The 15,078-nt window shown below is 50.4% G+C and overlaps 1 protein-coding gene across 1 annotated transcript in view; it reads left to right on the forward strand.

Annotated features, from left to right (window-relative positions):
- CALN1 (calneuron 1) overlaps positions 1-15,078 on the forward strand; it is a 140,276-nt gene that overhangs the window by 60,639 nt on the left and 64,559 nt on the right. Inside the window, exon 3 of the mRNA XM_059487143.1 lies at positions 4,483-4,626. Coding sequence (XP_059343126.1) covers positions 4,483-4,626 — 144 coding nt within the window. The remainder of the gene's footprint in view (positions 1-4,482; positions 4,627-15,078) is intronic.

The following is a 15,078-nucleotide window of genomic DNA, read 5'->3' on the forward strand; positions in this document are numbered from 1 at the left end:
TGGGATCTCTTCCCCCTTTTATCCTCTGGTACAGTTCTGTGTCAGCTGTCCACGTTTGGGAGTAAATGAAGACACTACTTAGGGAAAGAGGAATAAATATTGGGATTTCTGATCCCCACGTGCTTGGTTTTCCCTGCTGCCACCCAGGCTGGGCAGGGGGACAGGGCAGTTCCTGGGGCAGCAGCTCCTCAACACCCTCCCCCCTGTGATCCTTAAAGCCAGAACAGGTCTCTGCTATTTTGGATCAGGGCAAAGCATCCCTGTGGAGACGCTGCGATAGGAAAGATCCCAAAGCTTCTCCAAGCCCCAGCGCTGTCTGTAGAGGGATTGACTCCATGGACCACATCCCCTCGCAGCTCTGAGCCGGGAGCATCTGTTGCCATGGAGACTTGGTGGGGAAAGGCATCTGGGGAAAGGGAGGCTGTATTTTTAGCTTTGGGTAATGAAATGGAACAGCTGGAGAGGAAGGTGAGGGGCAGCCAGGGGCCACAGGGCCCTGGAGCGGGGTTTGGGAGCAGGGCTGGGCTGGGGAGGGTGCTCAGGATGGGCAGCACCTGCAGGAGCCTGGGAATAACCCCTGGGAAGAGAAGGGCATGAGGAGGAGCTGTTCCATGTAAGATCAGGAGGAGGTTCTGCCTGAGGTCACACTGCTCCCTGTACAGTGTGTTCAGCCTATAAATAGCTCATATCTACCTCTGCACAAGTGGTATTTATAGAGTGGGGAGGGGAAAGGCTCTGGTTGGTGATGGCAGTGGAGCTGGGGAGGATGTGCCAAGCATGGTCTGAAGTTCAGGTCTTTGAGAGGAACAGAAAGCCCCAAATGTGTGTGGGGGGGTTGCTCTGCTCAAGGCTCAAGGGTTGAGTGCTGTAAATTGCAGCTTTTGGGATGGGTGTGCCTGGAGAGGGCCCTCAGCTGGAGCTGCTGTGTGGATATTCCCCAGCAGAGCCCTGGACAGGTGTCCTTCATCCCTGGCATTTACCCCTGGCATTTGGATCAGTCTCACATGTAAACTTTTTCCAGATTCATGTTTTACTTCTTAAAATCCTCTCCCTGCAATGAATCTCATTCTTCTGCCTTCAGCTGCCACAAGTTTGTTTTCCCATTAATTGATCTGGGTGTGATATTTACTGCACTGAGCTCTCAGGACCACACATGAAAGGAGATTTCCCTGCAGCTGGCAGAGTCTGCTGGGATTCAGGGATTCAGTCCTGAATACTCCAAAGGCTCCTGGAATTATGAGCCCAAGCTTTGAGCTGCCTCCCCACCTTTCCCTCCCAGCAGGGTGGGCTGGCAGGGAGACGTGGAAATGGGAACAGGAAATGGGAATAGGATCCTGCCCTGGAAATGAGAATGGGAAATGGGATCAGGATCCTGCCCTGGAAATGGGAACAGGAAATAAAAGCAGGATCCTGCCCCTGGAAATAAGAATGGGAAATGGGAACAGGATCCTGGCCCTAGAAATGGGAGCAGGAAATAGGAGCAGATCCTGCCCTGGAAATGGGAACAGGAATAGGAACAGGATCCTGTCCCTGGAAATGGGAATGGGAAATGGGAGCAGAATCCTGCTCATGGAAATGGGGGCAGGAAATCAGAACAGGATTCTGCCCTGTAAATGGGATCAGGATCCTGCCCCTGGAAATGGGAGCGGTCTGGTGGGGGCAGGGGAGTGGCTGAATCTGGGTGAGGAGGTTTAGAAGCAGATTTTGAATTGTAAAGCTTTAAATAAAGATTAGCAAAGACCATCAGAACCATTCCCTGGTGGGCTCTGCTGCTCCTGCCCTTTTCTCAGGAACATCCAAAGGTTTTCTGAGGCCCCTCTGAAGGGTCTGGCAGCCCCTGACTCCTGAGGACAGGATGGGGGGGACTGGCAGCCCATGGAGGACTGGGAATATTTCCCTTAAAGCCTGAACTATGCCAGGCAGGCCAAACATTTTCCATCCTCCAGTGGATTCCTTCCTGGTGGAGAATGGAGAACTTTTAAATTAGTTAGGGGTTCTTTTCCCAAAAAAACCTGCTGAGTTTTCCCTACCACTTCTCCAGTGAAATGCTTTAAGTGAAAGTGAAAATCCTCTGAGCAGTTGAGGGGAGCCCTGGGCTGTTCCCAAATCCTCATTCCCAGAGGGAGATGATGGAGCATCCCCTGATTCCTTCTCCAAGCATGGGGCAAAGACTGCTTCACCAAAACTGAGGAACTGGTGCCTCTTTCCCTCCTCAGCTCCAACCTTTCCAGTGAAACAGGCTCCCAGCTCCTGGGAAGTTACAATTTCTCTGGCATTTGCAAGAGGCAGATCTGGGGAGTTCGGATCTGGGAGCTGAGAGGTCTGTGAGCAGAGACATTGAGGTGGTGGATTATGGAACCATGGAATATCCTGAGTGGGAAGGGACCACAGGGATCATCCAGTGCAGCCCTGGCCCTGCACAGACACCCCAGCAATCCCAGCCTGGGTATCCCTGGAGCATCTGGAGCAGCCTCGGGGCTGTGCCCATTCCCTGGGCAGTGCCAGCACACTCTGGGGGAAGAGCCTTTCCCAAAATCCAACATAAACCTGCCCTGGCCCAGCCCCAGCTGTTCCTGTCCCTGTCCCAGGAGCAGAGATTGGAGCTGCCCTCTCAGTGTCTCCTCTCACACAAGTGGCTGCCACAGGCTGGAGCAGTTAAAAGTTAAAAAACAAACCAAAGTCAGATATCAGGAGCTGAGCCAAGCTAAGGACGATTGATGGAAGTGGTTCCTTATGTTCCATCAGTATTTTTATTGATCTGAGGCTGTTTAGTGCTGTAAAAACGTTATAAATTAGAGAAAAGCTCTGAGCAGGATCTAGAGAAGGAAATCACCCAGGGTAACAGCAACAGCAGAAGAGGAAACAGCCTCAGGTTGTGCCAGCAGAGGTGCAGGTTGGATATTGGGAATTATTTCCTCACTGGAAGGGTGGCACAGGGTGGAGTCCCTGGAGGGGTTTAACAGCCCTGGGGATGTGGCACTTGGGGACATGGCTCAGTGGTGGCCTTGGCAGTGCTGCGGGAATGGTTGGACTCAATCTTAGAGGCTTTTCCAGTTCTGTGTCTCTGATCTTGGGATATCCTGAGTGCACGGAGGTTTGTGGGTGTGCATTAACATATCCTGATCATCCTGCCCTGGGATGATCAAATATTCACAATTAACCTTGGAAAAGGCAGCAGCTGCTGCTTCTGTGCTCAGCATCCACAGAGTCCTCCACCATAGCAGCTCCTCCCTTCTCCCTTCTGTTATAGATGGATAATGAGATGATTGGCTCTCACAATTAAAAGATAACTATTGTGTGAATATTCAGAAAAGCTTTAGTGATGTACAGTTGTGTTATTGTGGTTTAGATGCCCTCTGTTCTCCCCACAGTTCCCTTTCCCCCTGTATTGCTGCCATCACACAGCCTGGGCTGTCCAGCACAGGTACAAAGAAGCTGCACAGGTGTCCCTGGCATGGGGCAGGTGGGAATGGAAAAGCTTGGGGGTGCTCAGGGGGTGGGCAGGGCAACACCTGAGCTCCAATCCAGGTACAAAGCAGTCTGCACTGATAAATGGCACAGAAGAGCTGACTGACAGACTCTGGGAGGGGCCAGGGCTGGCTGATGCAGCCCCCAGGGGTATAAAAGACTGAGCATCCAGCTTGAAGATGAACTGGCCATGTGGTGTGCATGAGGGGCAGTTTCCAGCACTGCAAATTTTTCCTTATGTAGTCCTGCAAAAAATGCCAATCACTTGATTTTTTTAAAATTTTAAAAGTTTAATGATAATAAAATGGTTATAACAACAGCAATATAATTAGAGTAATAATAATTTGGACAGTTTGGACTAGGACAATATGAGACAATAAGTACAAAGATTTACGGACAGTCCGTTGGCTCTTTCTGGGCAAAATAAGCCCGAAAAAGGGCTTTAACAGAAGATTAACCCTTAAAAGCAACAGCCTATTGTATATTCATACACCTCATCCAGGATGCATAAATTCCATTCAAACAAAGGATTCTGTCTGGGCAGCGTCAGCTTCTTCCTCTGAATCCTGACAGCATCTTCAGAGCTGAGCAAGGCAGGAAGAAGTTCATTTCTTCTGATAATGGAGCAATAAATTCTCTTTCTCTGAGAGATTCAGGTGTCCTGTGACTGCTATCTGGTGCGAGTCCTTTATTTAAAAAGTATCTTACATCGCATAGTTTCTTTTTAATATTATGTTATAACCTAAAAATTATTATTTAAATTATTATTTATTTTAAAATTTTTATTTTAAAATTATGGTATGACCTAAAAACCTATCTATAACACACTACTAAAAAATTAAAACAGCATAACTTTCTAACATAACACATATAATATTCATTTTAATATTTGCAAAAAGCCAACCATAAAATATGCATTTTTTCACAGTCCTTTTGTTGTATTTTCATTGAGGTTTAATAAACCTTTTGAAATTTTCCAAAGTGAGCAGTTGTTTCTCTCATTTCCCTCCGCAGAGATCCGGGAGGCTTTCCGAGTGCTGGACCGGGATGGGAACGGCTTCATCTCCAAGCAGGAGCTGGGCATGGCCATGCGCTCCCTGGGCTACATGCCCAGTGAGGTGGAGCTGGCCATCATCATGCAGCGCCTGGACATGGATGGTGAGTGCTCAGGGCTGTCACCCTGGTTTTTGTAAGATTTTCTAAGCCTTCTGACGTTGACATTCTTGTAGCGAACTTTCTCACACACTTTCTGTAAATAACTCATTGTTTTGCATTCCTTTATGGAAGAAGAGAAAGTTGATGGACTGTTGGTTTGTCCAGTGTCATTGGAGAGGTGGCACTGTCACCCTCCAATCCACTGTCACTCTTGGAAAACTATAAATGTTGGAGTCAGAAAATAAATTTCTCTTTCTTCTTCACTTTAAAGACAGTGGTGTGCGCTTGTGTTCTTTCGTGTCCTATAGCGACACAGGGGCTTTCCCAGTGCTTGGCAGCCCTTGGGTCCCCATCCAACAACTCCTGCTCACCACGGGAAGGGTGGAAGGGAGCTGGGGAACTTTGTTTTCTCCACACAAAAGGAAAGGGCAAGGTGAGATGTGAAGCTGCTGTGGGTGATCACAGGGATCAGGCAATCCGTGGAAGGGGGATGGATCATCCCTTGTGGGATACAGCTTGGGTGAACCCAGAGCAAAGTCCACAATCCCAACAATGCCTGGGCATCCATGGGAGCTCCTGGAGCTCTGGCAGCCTCGGGGCTGGGACCGTTCCCTGGGGGTGTTATAGACAAGTAATGTAATAGTTGGCTCTCTCAATTAAGAGACAGATATTACACAGATGTATGGTAATGCTATTGTAAGATGTCATTCCACAATCCTCTTTCCCTCCCCTCCTTGTAACAGCCTCAGTAGTCAGGACATTTAGAGGAGGCTGCCTTGTCACCAGGAGGCAAAGCATGACAACACCTGACCTCTGTTCAAGGTGTAAAAAGTGATCTCCACCAATGGATGGCACTGAAGGAGTTGGCTGACAAAACTTTAAGAGGGGCTAAGGATATAAAAAGCAGAGCATCCATTTTGTGGAGGAGCATGTGGCTGGTAGTCACAGAGGGCTCTCAGCACTGTAATTTTACCTTATTTAGTCACTGGTTGTAGTTTTTGTTAAAGTTTATTAACATTTGAAAAAGTGAGCAGTCGTTTCTCACAAGGGCAAGAACTTTTCCCTAAAATCCAGCTTAACCCCCTCTGGCCCAGCTGCAGCTGTTCCCTGTCCCTGTCACACAGAGCAGAGAGGGGAGCTGTCCCTCAGGAGGAGCTGAGTCTCCCCTCTCAGAGTGGTGAGGGGCTGTCCCAGCCTGGAGGGGGACATCCCACAGGTGAAACACAAACCAAAGTCGGATATCAGAAGCTGAACCAGGCTGAAAGTGATGGAAGCAATTCCTTTGATGCCATCACCATAATGGAATATCCTGAATTGGAAGGGACCCCCAGGATCATCCAGTCTAGCTCCTGGACTGGCCCAGACACCCCAACAATCCCACCCTGCACAGATAATCTTTGCCAGGCTCTCTGAACCTTTCCCTGTGCATTCCTGGGCAGCCCTGGCCGGTGACATTTGGAGCAGATTCCCCACAGTCCCGGAGCTGCTGGGCTGGGAGCTGCTCCAAGGAGGTGTTGATTGCTCTGCCAGGAGAAGTTTTGAGGGGTGGAATCATCCCGAGCCAGGTCCTGCTGGGAGAACTCATCAAACAATTACTGAGGGAATAAAAGCAACAGAACCCCTGTTAGGGAGGGAAATGCAGGATCGGGATGCTGGAGCCAGGGAGGGATTTCAGCTGCTGCAGAGCTGAGCACAAGGAACAATTCCTTTAAAATGTCCTTGGCAGGGCAGGGGAGCCCTCCCTGCTGCCAGGAGCTGGGGTGCAGAGATAACCCTGTCCCAGGGCTGTGACAGAGAGGGAACGCTGGGATCCTGCCAGAGCAGTGTCACAGACATATTTTATGAAAAATCTTTTCTTTAAGATTTTTCCTCCTGAGAAGCTGAGAACCTCAGGAACAAAATGTAAACAATGATTATCTGCTGCTGTGGAATGCAACAGGTGCATCTGTGATTGGTCTCATGGGGTTTCTAATTAATGGCCAATCACAGTCAGCTGGCTCGGACTCTCTGTCCCAGACACAAACTTTTGTTATCATTCCTTCTTTTTCTATTTTTAGCTAGCCTTCTGATGAACTCCTTTCTTCTATTCTTTCAGTATAGTTTTAATATAATATATATCATAAAATAATAAATCAGCCTTCTGAAACATGGAGTCAGATCCTCATCTCTTCCCTCATCCTCAGACCCCTGTGAACACGGTCACAGAGCAGGGGCTGGGGGATCTGGGAGAGCCTGGAGTCCTTGGGGACACTGGGGAAACCCTTGGGGACACTGGGGAAATCCTTGGGGACACTGGGGAGCCGAGCCTGGGGAGAAGGGGCAGTGACACTCCCCTGCCCCCTGGCATTGCCCATGTCCCTGGGAGGCACAGGACAGTTGTCACCAGGGCAGGGCTGTCACCCTGCTGAGGTTCTGCACAGAAAGGGCTGCACAGCCTGGCAGGGACAGGAGATCTGCTGTGGAATGATCTCATTCCCTAAAGAAAAGGGGAAGAAAGGAATCCATCACTTCAGAAGTGTCTGTCCAAGAGCTGCTGTTTGCCCCTTGCCCTGCTGTGCTGGCCTTTCCTGGCAGAGACTGACTCGGGCTCAGGTTTGGCAAAGCCAGGCTCAGTGTGCTGCCAGCTCCTGGGGTCTTTTCCCGAAATTCTGAGCTTTTTTGGAAAAAGAGTGCTGGGACTTGGCTCCCAGCTCTGATTCATGTCCAGTCCTTCCCTGACTCTGGCAGGCTTTGGCACTGCTCTGTGCAGACTGCTGCTGTGGAGGGACCCGGGCTGGGGAGTGCAGTCAAACCTGGAATGAGGGAAGGGGTGAATTCCTGCTGAGGCTTTCCAGGCAGCTCTGTGTGCTCTCTGCAGGGATGGCAGCTGATCCTCCAGCTCCAAACTGGCTCTACTGGTGCAGTGCTGGAGCAGAGCTTTGGGGGCTGTGCCAGGGGAAGGTCAAGTGGGCCATGGATTTAAAAAAAGTCAGGGAATGGGAAATTCCTGAGGTGCTGAGCAAAGAGGGGAATGTTCTGTGAAAGATTTACGTTGCCTGCAAATTGAATTAGTGCTGTACAGCTTGAATTTATATTATCATGGCTACTTTTTCTCCAATGGATCATTCTCCTTTTCCTGGGATTTAACTTGGACTGTGGAGTGAGAGACAGCAGCAGCCTCCTCCCTCCTCTCCCACTGGGAAAGGGCAGCATGCAGGAGCAGGGCAGGAATGCTGGCTGTGCCCAGTGCTCCCAGGAACAGCCTGACCACCTTCCCATACACTCCTGGTGAGGCTGCTGAGCTTTTCCAGGTTCTTGCTGGCATTAGATGGGTTGGAAGCTCGGGTGGATGAAAGGTCACACTCAGGGAGGAGTCCCCAGTGCTCAGGAGAGCTGGGGGAGCTGAAATCCCCTGCACATCCCTGCCCCGTGCCGTGAGTTATGGTGTGCTGGCAGGTGGAGCAGCCAGACATCCATTCCTTCCTTCCCATCAAAACTGCTGCCAGGGCCTGCAAATGAGGTAAGAAAATTGGCAGGCTTGGGATTTAAGCTGAGCCAGCCTGAGCAGCCCCAAGATGCAGTTTTCATCAGCGAATTCCAGCGTGGCAGAGGGGCTGCATCTGCCCTGGCCAACTTCACTGAGGGCCAGCAAAAACCAGGAGAACCAGGGGCTGGAGCTGGGCTGGGGCTGAGCATAAAGGGACCTGACAAGAGAACTTCACACCTGGTGTCACCTCCTGCCACTGAGCCAGGGACAGACACAGGGGCAGACACAGGGAATGACACTGGGAATTGTGATAGTGTTCACAGGGGTTTTAGGATGAGGGAAGAGACAAGGATCTGACTCCATGTTTCAGAAGGCTGATTTATTATTTTATTTTATATATATATATATATATATATATATATATATATATATATATATATATATATATATATATATATATATATATATATAATATTATATTATATTATATTATATTATATTATATTATATTATATTATATTATATTATATTATATTATATTATATTATATTATATTATATTATATTATATTATATTATATTATATTATATTATATTAAAACTATACTAAAGGAATAGAAGAAAGGATTTCATCAGAAGGCCAGCTAAGAATAGAAAAAGAAAGAATGATAACAAAGGTTTGTGGCTCAGCTCTCTGTCCAAGCCAGCTGACTGTGATTGGCCATTAATTAGAAACAACCCCATGAGACCAATCGCAGATGCACCTGTTGCATTCCACAGCAGCAGATAACCATTGTTTACATTTTGATCTTGAGGCCTCTCAGCTTTTCAGGAGGAAAAATCTTACAGAAAAGATTTTTCATAAAATATGTCTGTGACAGGGAATGGCATAGAGTGGCACAGGGACAGACACAGAGAATGGCACAGGGAGAGCTGCCTCCAGGGCCACAGTGTGCAGCTGCTCAGTGATGCTCTCAGAGCTCCCAAGAGAGCAGGAAGGAATGGATGCTCCATAATTCATCACTTTTGGAGGAAAAATGGGGTTACAGAGAGAACACTGTTGGAGCTTGAGCAAAACCAGCCCTGGCACAGCTGGGATTTGGCCCAGGAGCCCTTCACAGGTGTCACCTCTGATGCCTCCATGGCTGCTGAGGGCTGCCAGCACCTCCCTGTGCAGGGACACATCACCAGCCTTCCTGCAGAGGGGACAGGCCAGCAGAGGGATGTGTCACCAGCCACCAGCCTGGCACTGCCAGGAGTGCAGGGACTGGCTCTGCCCTCAGCCCCTCTGCATGCCCTGATTTCCTGGGAATATCCCATTCCTGCCACTCCTCCCTGGAGGCAGGAGAGCAGCAGGGCTGGGAATCCCCTGGATCCCTAACTGGCATAAAACTCCCTCAGTTATGGAGAAAAATGGGAATCTCCTTGGAATATTTCAAGGTCTACAGAGAAATCCCAAGAAATCCTCAGAACCCTCCTTCTGTGGACTCCAGGAGACATTGTGACACTGCTGGGATGGGAAGTGCCAGAACAGGACAGGAAAAAAAGGGATTTGTGGGCAAAAATGTTTCTCTTTAGGAAGGGAGGTGAGGGCTGGGGCTTCTGAGATTTCCTTTAGCCCAAAGCTTTGTTTGGAAGTGTGGGGCTGTTCCCACAGAGGTTGTTGGTGGACCTGGACACCCCTCTGGGGGCTGTGCCTTGTAGGGAGCCAATATTTTGTTCTGGGAATGCTCCTAGAAGTCAAATCTCACCTTTATCCCATGGATTCCCCTAATTTTCAGCCATAATTCTGCATTTCATGGACACAAATTGTGAGAGGGGTCAGTGCTTCTCTCTGCAAGCTGGGGAATGAGCTGGAATGTTCTGCCAGCACGGGGAAAGGGAAATATTTTACACATTTCTGTGCTGAAAAAAGGAATTATTTGTAAATTCTTCCAATTGGCAGCACTGCTGATAAAAACACTGGGAAATGACACATGGAATGTGTGGCCTTATCTGGGATTCCTCCTCTTTAAGCAGGATTTGCCATAAAAGAGATGAATGTGTGACTTAAGTGTCACAAATGGTTTCGTTGGGATTTTTATCTGAGGAATAAAATGAGCACTTGGTGCACTAATTAGAGGAGCAGCTGGAAAAATAACTCCAGGCTACCACAAGAGCGGGGAGAAATCCACCCCTGGATGTCAAATTATTTATTGGGATGAGAATGGGGAGTCTTTTGATGAAGGAAAAGTTGAGCTGGTTTCACCAGGGACCTGCCTGGAACCTCTGGGACATTCTGGGATGGTGACATCCTTGGGAGCATCGGAAAATGGGGGAATCTCAACTTCACGTTCTAGGAGAGTCATGGAATAATTGAGGTTGGAAAAGATCTCTGAGGTCATTGAGTCCAACCACCCCCAGCACTGCCAAGGCCACCACTGCCCATGTCCCCAAGTGCCACCTCCACAGGGCTGTTAAACCCCTCCAGGGATGGGAACTGCACCCTGCCCTGGGCAGTGTCCATGCCTGACCAGCACTTCCATGGAGACATTTCCCCAATATCCAATCTAAACTTTTCCTGGGTGTTTCCAGAACAACCTGAGGCAGTCCTGAGTGTTCAAACCCAGGCAGAAGTGCCATTGGTGCTGTGGTTTGGTGGCCATGGTTGGACCTGATGACCTTGGAGGTCTTTTCCCACCTCAGTGATTCCAGGACTGTTAGAACTTCAAACTGAGATTCCCCCCCCAAGTTCTTCATTGCCCTCTCCAATTCTGTGTCACTGCAGGTGACACATCCCAGAATGTCCCAGATTCTCTTTGGAAAGGGAAGAAGGGACAGTGCCATGTGTGGTGTCACGGTCACCGTGTCCCTCCAGGCCATTGTCCTGCTGTCCATGACTGCCCAGGGACTTTGCTTTGTTTGCCTGCCCTGGCTGCTGGGGAGGGAAGGGACACCAGAGCTGGGGACAGGGATGGCCATGGCCAAGGGACATGGGCTGGAGACAGAGCAAATCTCTCCTTCAGAATGAACTGTTCAGCTTTCCCCCAGGGCAGACAGAAGACAATCCCTTGTTCTTTGGCATGGACAAATCCCAGGATCACAGGATTGTTAAGGTTGGACAAATCCCAGGATCACAAGATCATCAAGGGTGGAAAAGACTTCCAAGATCATCCTGTCCAACCTTTGATCAATGCAATGTTGGCTTCTGTCCACAGGCTCAGTTTGAGCTGCCCTGTGAGGGACAATGGTGACATTCCCAAGCTGGAAACATTTTCTCTGCTTCTTTTGTCTCTCACACTTTTCTTCTTTGGGTTTTCCTGAAGTTTTTTACTGTAGTGGATGTTTCCTTTTGTTTCAGCATGAAAAGAGCTGGATAAAATATTTCATTTTATATCTCAATATAAAATGTGTTTCAGTACAAAAGAGCCCAGGCTGCTGGAGGGGGACCAGAAACCATTTCTGGGTTAAAATCAGGGTTCATAGGAGTCAGAGAATCCCAGAATTCCAGGTTTGGGTTGGAAATAATCTTAAAAATCATCTCACTCCATCCCCTGCCATGGGCAGGGAAACCTTCCACTATCTCAAGTTGCTCCAAGCCCCATCCAGCCTCGCCTTGGGCACTCCCAGGGACCCAGGAGCAATGGCTTATGATGGATTTGGGGTTTGTCCTTTGATCTCAAAGTGATTTTTCAGTGTGAGAAACGATCCAGCCACATTCCAGCCTGGCTGTCCTTTAAAATGTGTTGCTGAGCTGGGAATTTTGGGCAGCAGGATGGATTTGATGAGATGTGTCTGGATTTATGGGGCCACTCTCTCCATGTCTGCTCTCATTTGGACAATGAGGATTATCACATTTTATCCAATTCTGTGTTCTCACTGCAGAAATGAGGAGTAATTACAGCTGCTGCTGCAGCCTGTCAAATCTGCAGCTCAGGAGCCGCAAGAGGTTCATCAAATTACACCGAATTACATCAAATTATAGCCAGTAATATCCCACCCTGCCTTTGCTGAAGTGCAGCCCAGCACAAAAGGAAGGCCTGAAGTGCAGAGCCCCCTCTGGAACCCACCCGTGCTTGGGCTGGGGTGCTCCTCGTGCCCTGTGCTTTGTTTCCATCCCTGTGGAATTTGATTTCCTGCTGAAATGCAGCGCCCTGGGATCATTGTGGCTCCCCAGGGTGTGTGTGCCCCAGGGAGCACCCACAGTGATGAGCTGCTGGTGCTGCCCAGGTGCACCCAGAGCTCTCTGCCCCTCCCAGGGCAGGGGCAGAGCTGCTGATGGAATCCTGGGCACTGTGGGGTGGTCCCAGTGCTCCTGATCCATGGCACACAGGGACCACTGCTCACAGCTGGGGATGCACCTGAGTCTGCACGGACCTGCCAAAGGGGTTTGGGTGCACAGGGAGGGGATTTCAGAGAGGGCTGGGGGCTCTGGGGACTCAGCAGCCCCTGCAGAGCCCTTCCCTGGGGATATCTGGTGGCAGGGCTGGTCCCTGGGCATCCTGCAGCTCCCTGGGGCTGCTGTGGAGCTGGCAGGTGTCTGATGGGCATTTATTCCTTACTGCAGCCCTGTTTGCCTTGGGCTTTCCCTCCTGGTTTGAGTGCTTGTGCTGGAGCAGGTCCCTGTCCCCTCAGTCCCTGGGGACACAGGGTGGTCACAGATTTCGTTTTAAGGGGACAAACCAGGCCTGGGGAGCTGCTCCTCCCCTGCAGGACAAGCCAAGGGTGCCAGAGTGAGGAACTCCAGCTTTACTCAGTGGGGTGGACAAACCCCTCTGCTCCTCCCTTCTGGGCTGGGCTGAAGCCTCCCAGCCCATGGAACCCCCTCCTGCAGGGATGGTCCCTGCAATCCATGGAGATTTTCTGTGGGGCTGTCATGGAACCAGATCCACACAAGTGCTCTGAAAACTGCAGGAGTGGAGGGACTTCAGGGACAGAGGGGCTCCAGTGGAGATGTTTGATCCTTTCCTCAGATCCATTGAATTTCATGGAATCCCAGAATGGTTTGGGTGGGATCTTAGACCTCCTCTCATTCCATGGCAGGGACAGCTCCCACTGTCCCAGGTGCTCCCAGCCCTGTCCAGCCTGGCCTTGGGCACTGCCAGGGATCCAGGGGCAGCCCCAGCTGCTCTGGGCACCCTGTGCCAGGGCCTGCCCACCCTCACAGGGAACAATTCCAAATTCCCAACATCCCATCCATCCCTGCCCTCTGGCAGTGGGAGCCATTCCCTGTGTCCTGTCCCTCCATCCCTTGTCCCCAGTCCCTCTCCAGCTCTCCTGGAGCCCCTTCAGGCCCTGCAAGGGCTCTGAGCTCTCCCTGGAGCTTCTCCTCTCCAGGTGAGCACCCCCAGGTGTCCCAGTCTGGCTCCAGAGGTGTCCCAGCCCTGCAGCAGCTCTGTGCTCTCCTGAATTCCCTCCCACAGACCCACATCCTCCCTGGCAGTGGGGGCAGCTGTTCCTCTCCTCCCAGAAGTCACTGGAGCTGTCTGTAATTAAAACTCTTTTCCAAGGCCAAAGTTTTGTGCCAGACTTCCCCTGATTGATCTGTAATTAGGGAGAAATTCTCTGCCTCGTGCTGGGCGAGGGGTCAGGCTGCTGAGGAGGCTCTGACCTCCCAATCTCTGAAACCGAACGCCTTGTCTGGGAAATCTCCTGAGGCTGGAGCTGTTCCGGCTCATCCTGTGCCTCACCCCAGGGCACAGCCTTGCCCAGCCCGTGCCAGCCCTGCCAGGCTGAGCTGGGCACGGCAATGACCCAGCCCGGGCCGGCCAGCACCGCAGGGAGCTGCTGGAGAATAAAAATAAACAGCATTGTGTGCTCGGGGCCCCGAGCTGCAAACCCAGCTCATTAACTTTAAATATCTCACCTCGCTGCTCGCTGGAGGTCACGCTCGGCAGGAGCAGCGCGGCGCTCATCAGCTCCCAGCGCACATCCTCATCCTCATCCTCATCCTCACCCCGGCCCGGGCCACGCAGGGAACTTCCAGGGACCTGATTATCCTGAGAATGGCCAGAGAAAGGCTCATTCAGGGAGCAATCAGTGAGCATTATCCAACCAATTCGATATACAAGGCTCTGAAAACCCGGGCGAAGTCCGTTCTGCCCGGGGGTGGAGGTGATGAAATTCAGGAATATTTTCCCCCTCTCATTTCCCTTCTCCCCCTCTCTCATTTTCCTTTCCCCTCTCTCATTTCCAGGAACGTTTCCCCCCTCTCATTTCCAGGCATCTTTTCCCCCTCTCATTTTCCTTTCCCCCCCTCTCATTTCCTTTCTCCCTCCCTCATTTTCATTTTCCCTCCTCTCATTTCCCTTTTCCCCCCTCTCATTTCCAGGCATCTTTCCTCATTCTCATTTTCCTCCCCCCCCTCTCATTTCCCTTTCCCCCTCTCTTTTCCAGAAATGTTTTCCCCCCTCTCATTTTCCTTTATCCCTCTCATTTCCCTTTTTCCTCTCTCATTTCCCTTTCCCCCCTCTCACTTCTCTTTCACCCTCTCTCATTTCCAGAAATGTTTTCTCCCTCTCATTTTCCCTTTTCCCCTTCTCATTTCCCTTCTCCCCCTCTCATTTTCCTTTCCCCCCTCTCATTTCCCTTCTCCTCCTCTCATTTCCCTTTCTCCCCCTCTCATTTCCCTTTTTCCCCTTCTCATTTCCCTTCTCCCCCTCTCATTTTCCTTTCCCCCCTCTCATTTCCCTTTCTCCCCCTCTCATTTCCCTTTCCCCCCTCTCATTTCCCTTTCCTCCCTCTCATTTCCTTTCCCCCCTCTCATTTCCAGCCATGTTTTCCCCCTCCACTTCTCCTCTCCAGCTCTTTCTCCAGATTTAATTCCACCCTCCAAGGCAGTGGCTGGGACAGGGGATGTTTGTAGAGTCAGGGGTCTCTCCTGAGGGCTGAGGGTGGGACAATCCCATGGGAATGGGGTGGGATGGGGTCACCTCTGCTCCTCTGAGCATTCCCTTTTTCCCTCAAAGCTCAGGCAGGAGTTCCCAGGAGCTGCTGCTGCTCCCTGGGATG

The sequence above is a fragment of the Ammospiza nelsoni genome, chromosome 21 (assembly GCF_027579445.1).
Source record: "Ammospiza nelsoni isolate bAmmNel1 chromosome 21, bAmmNel1.pri, whole genome shotgun sequence".
NCBI classification, from domain to species: domain Eukaryota; kingdom Metazoa; phylum Chordata; class Aves; order Passeriformes; family Passerellidae; genus Ammospiza; species Ammospiza nelsoni.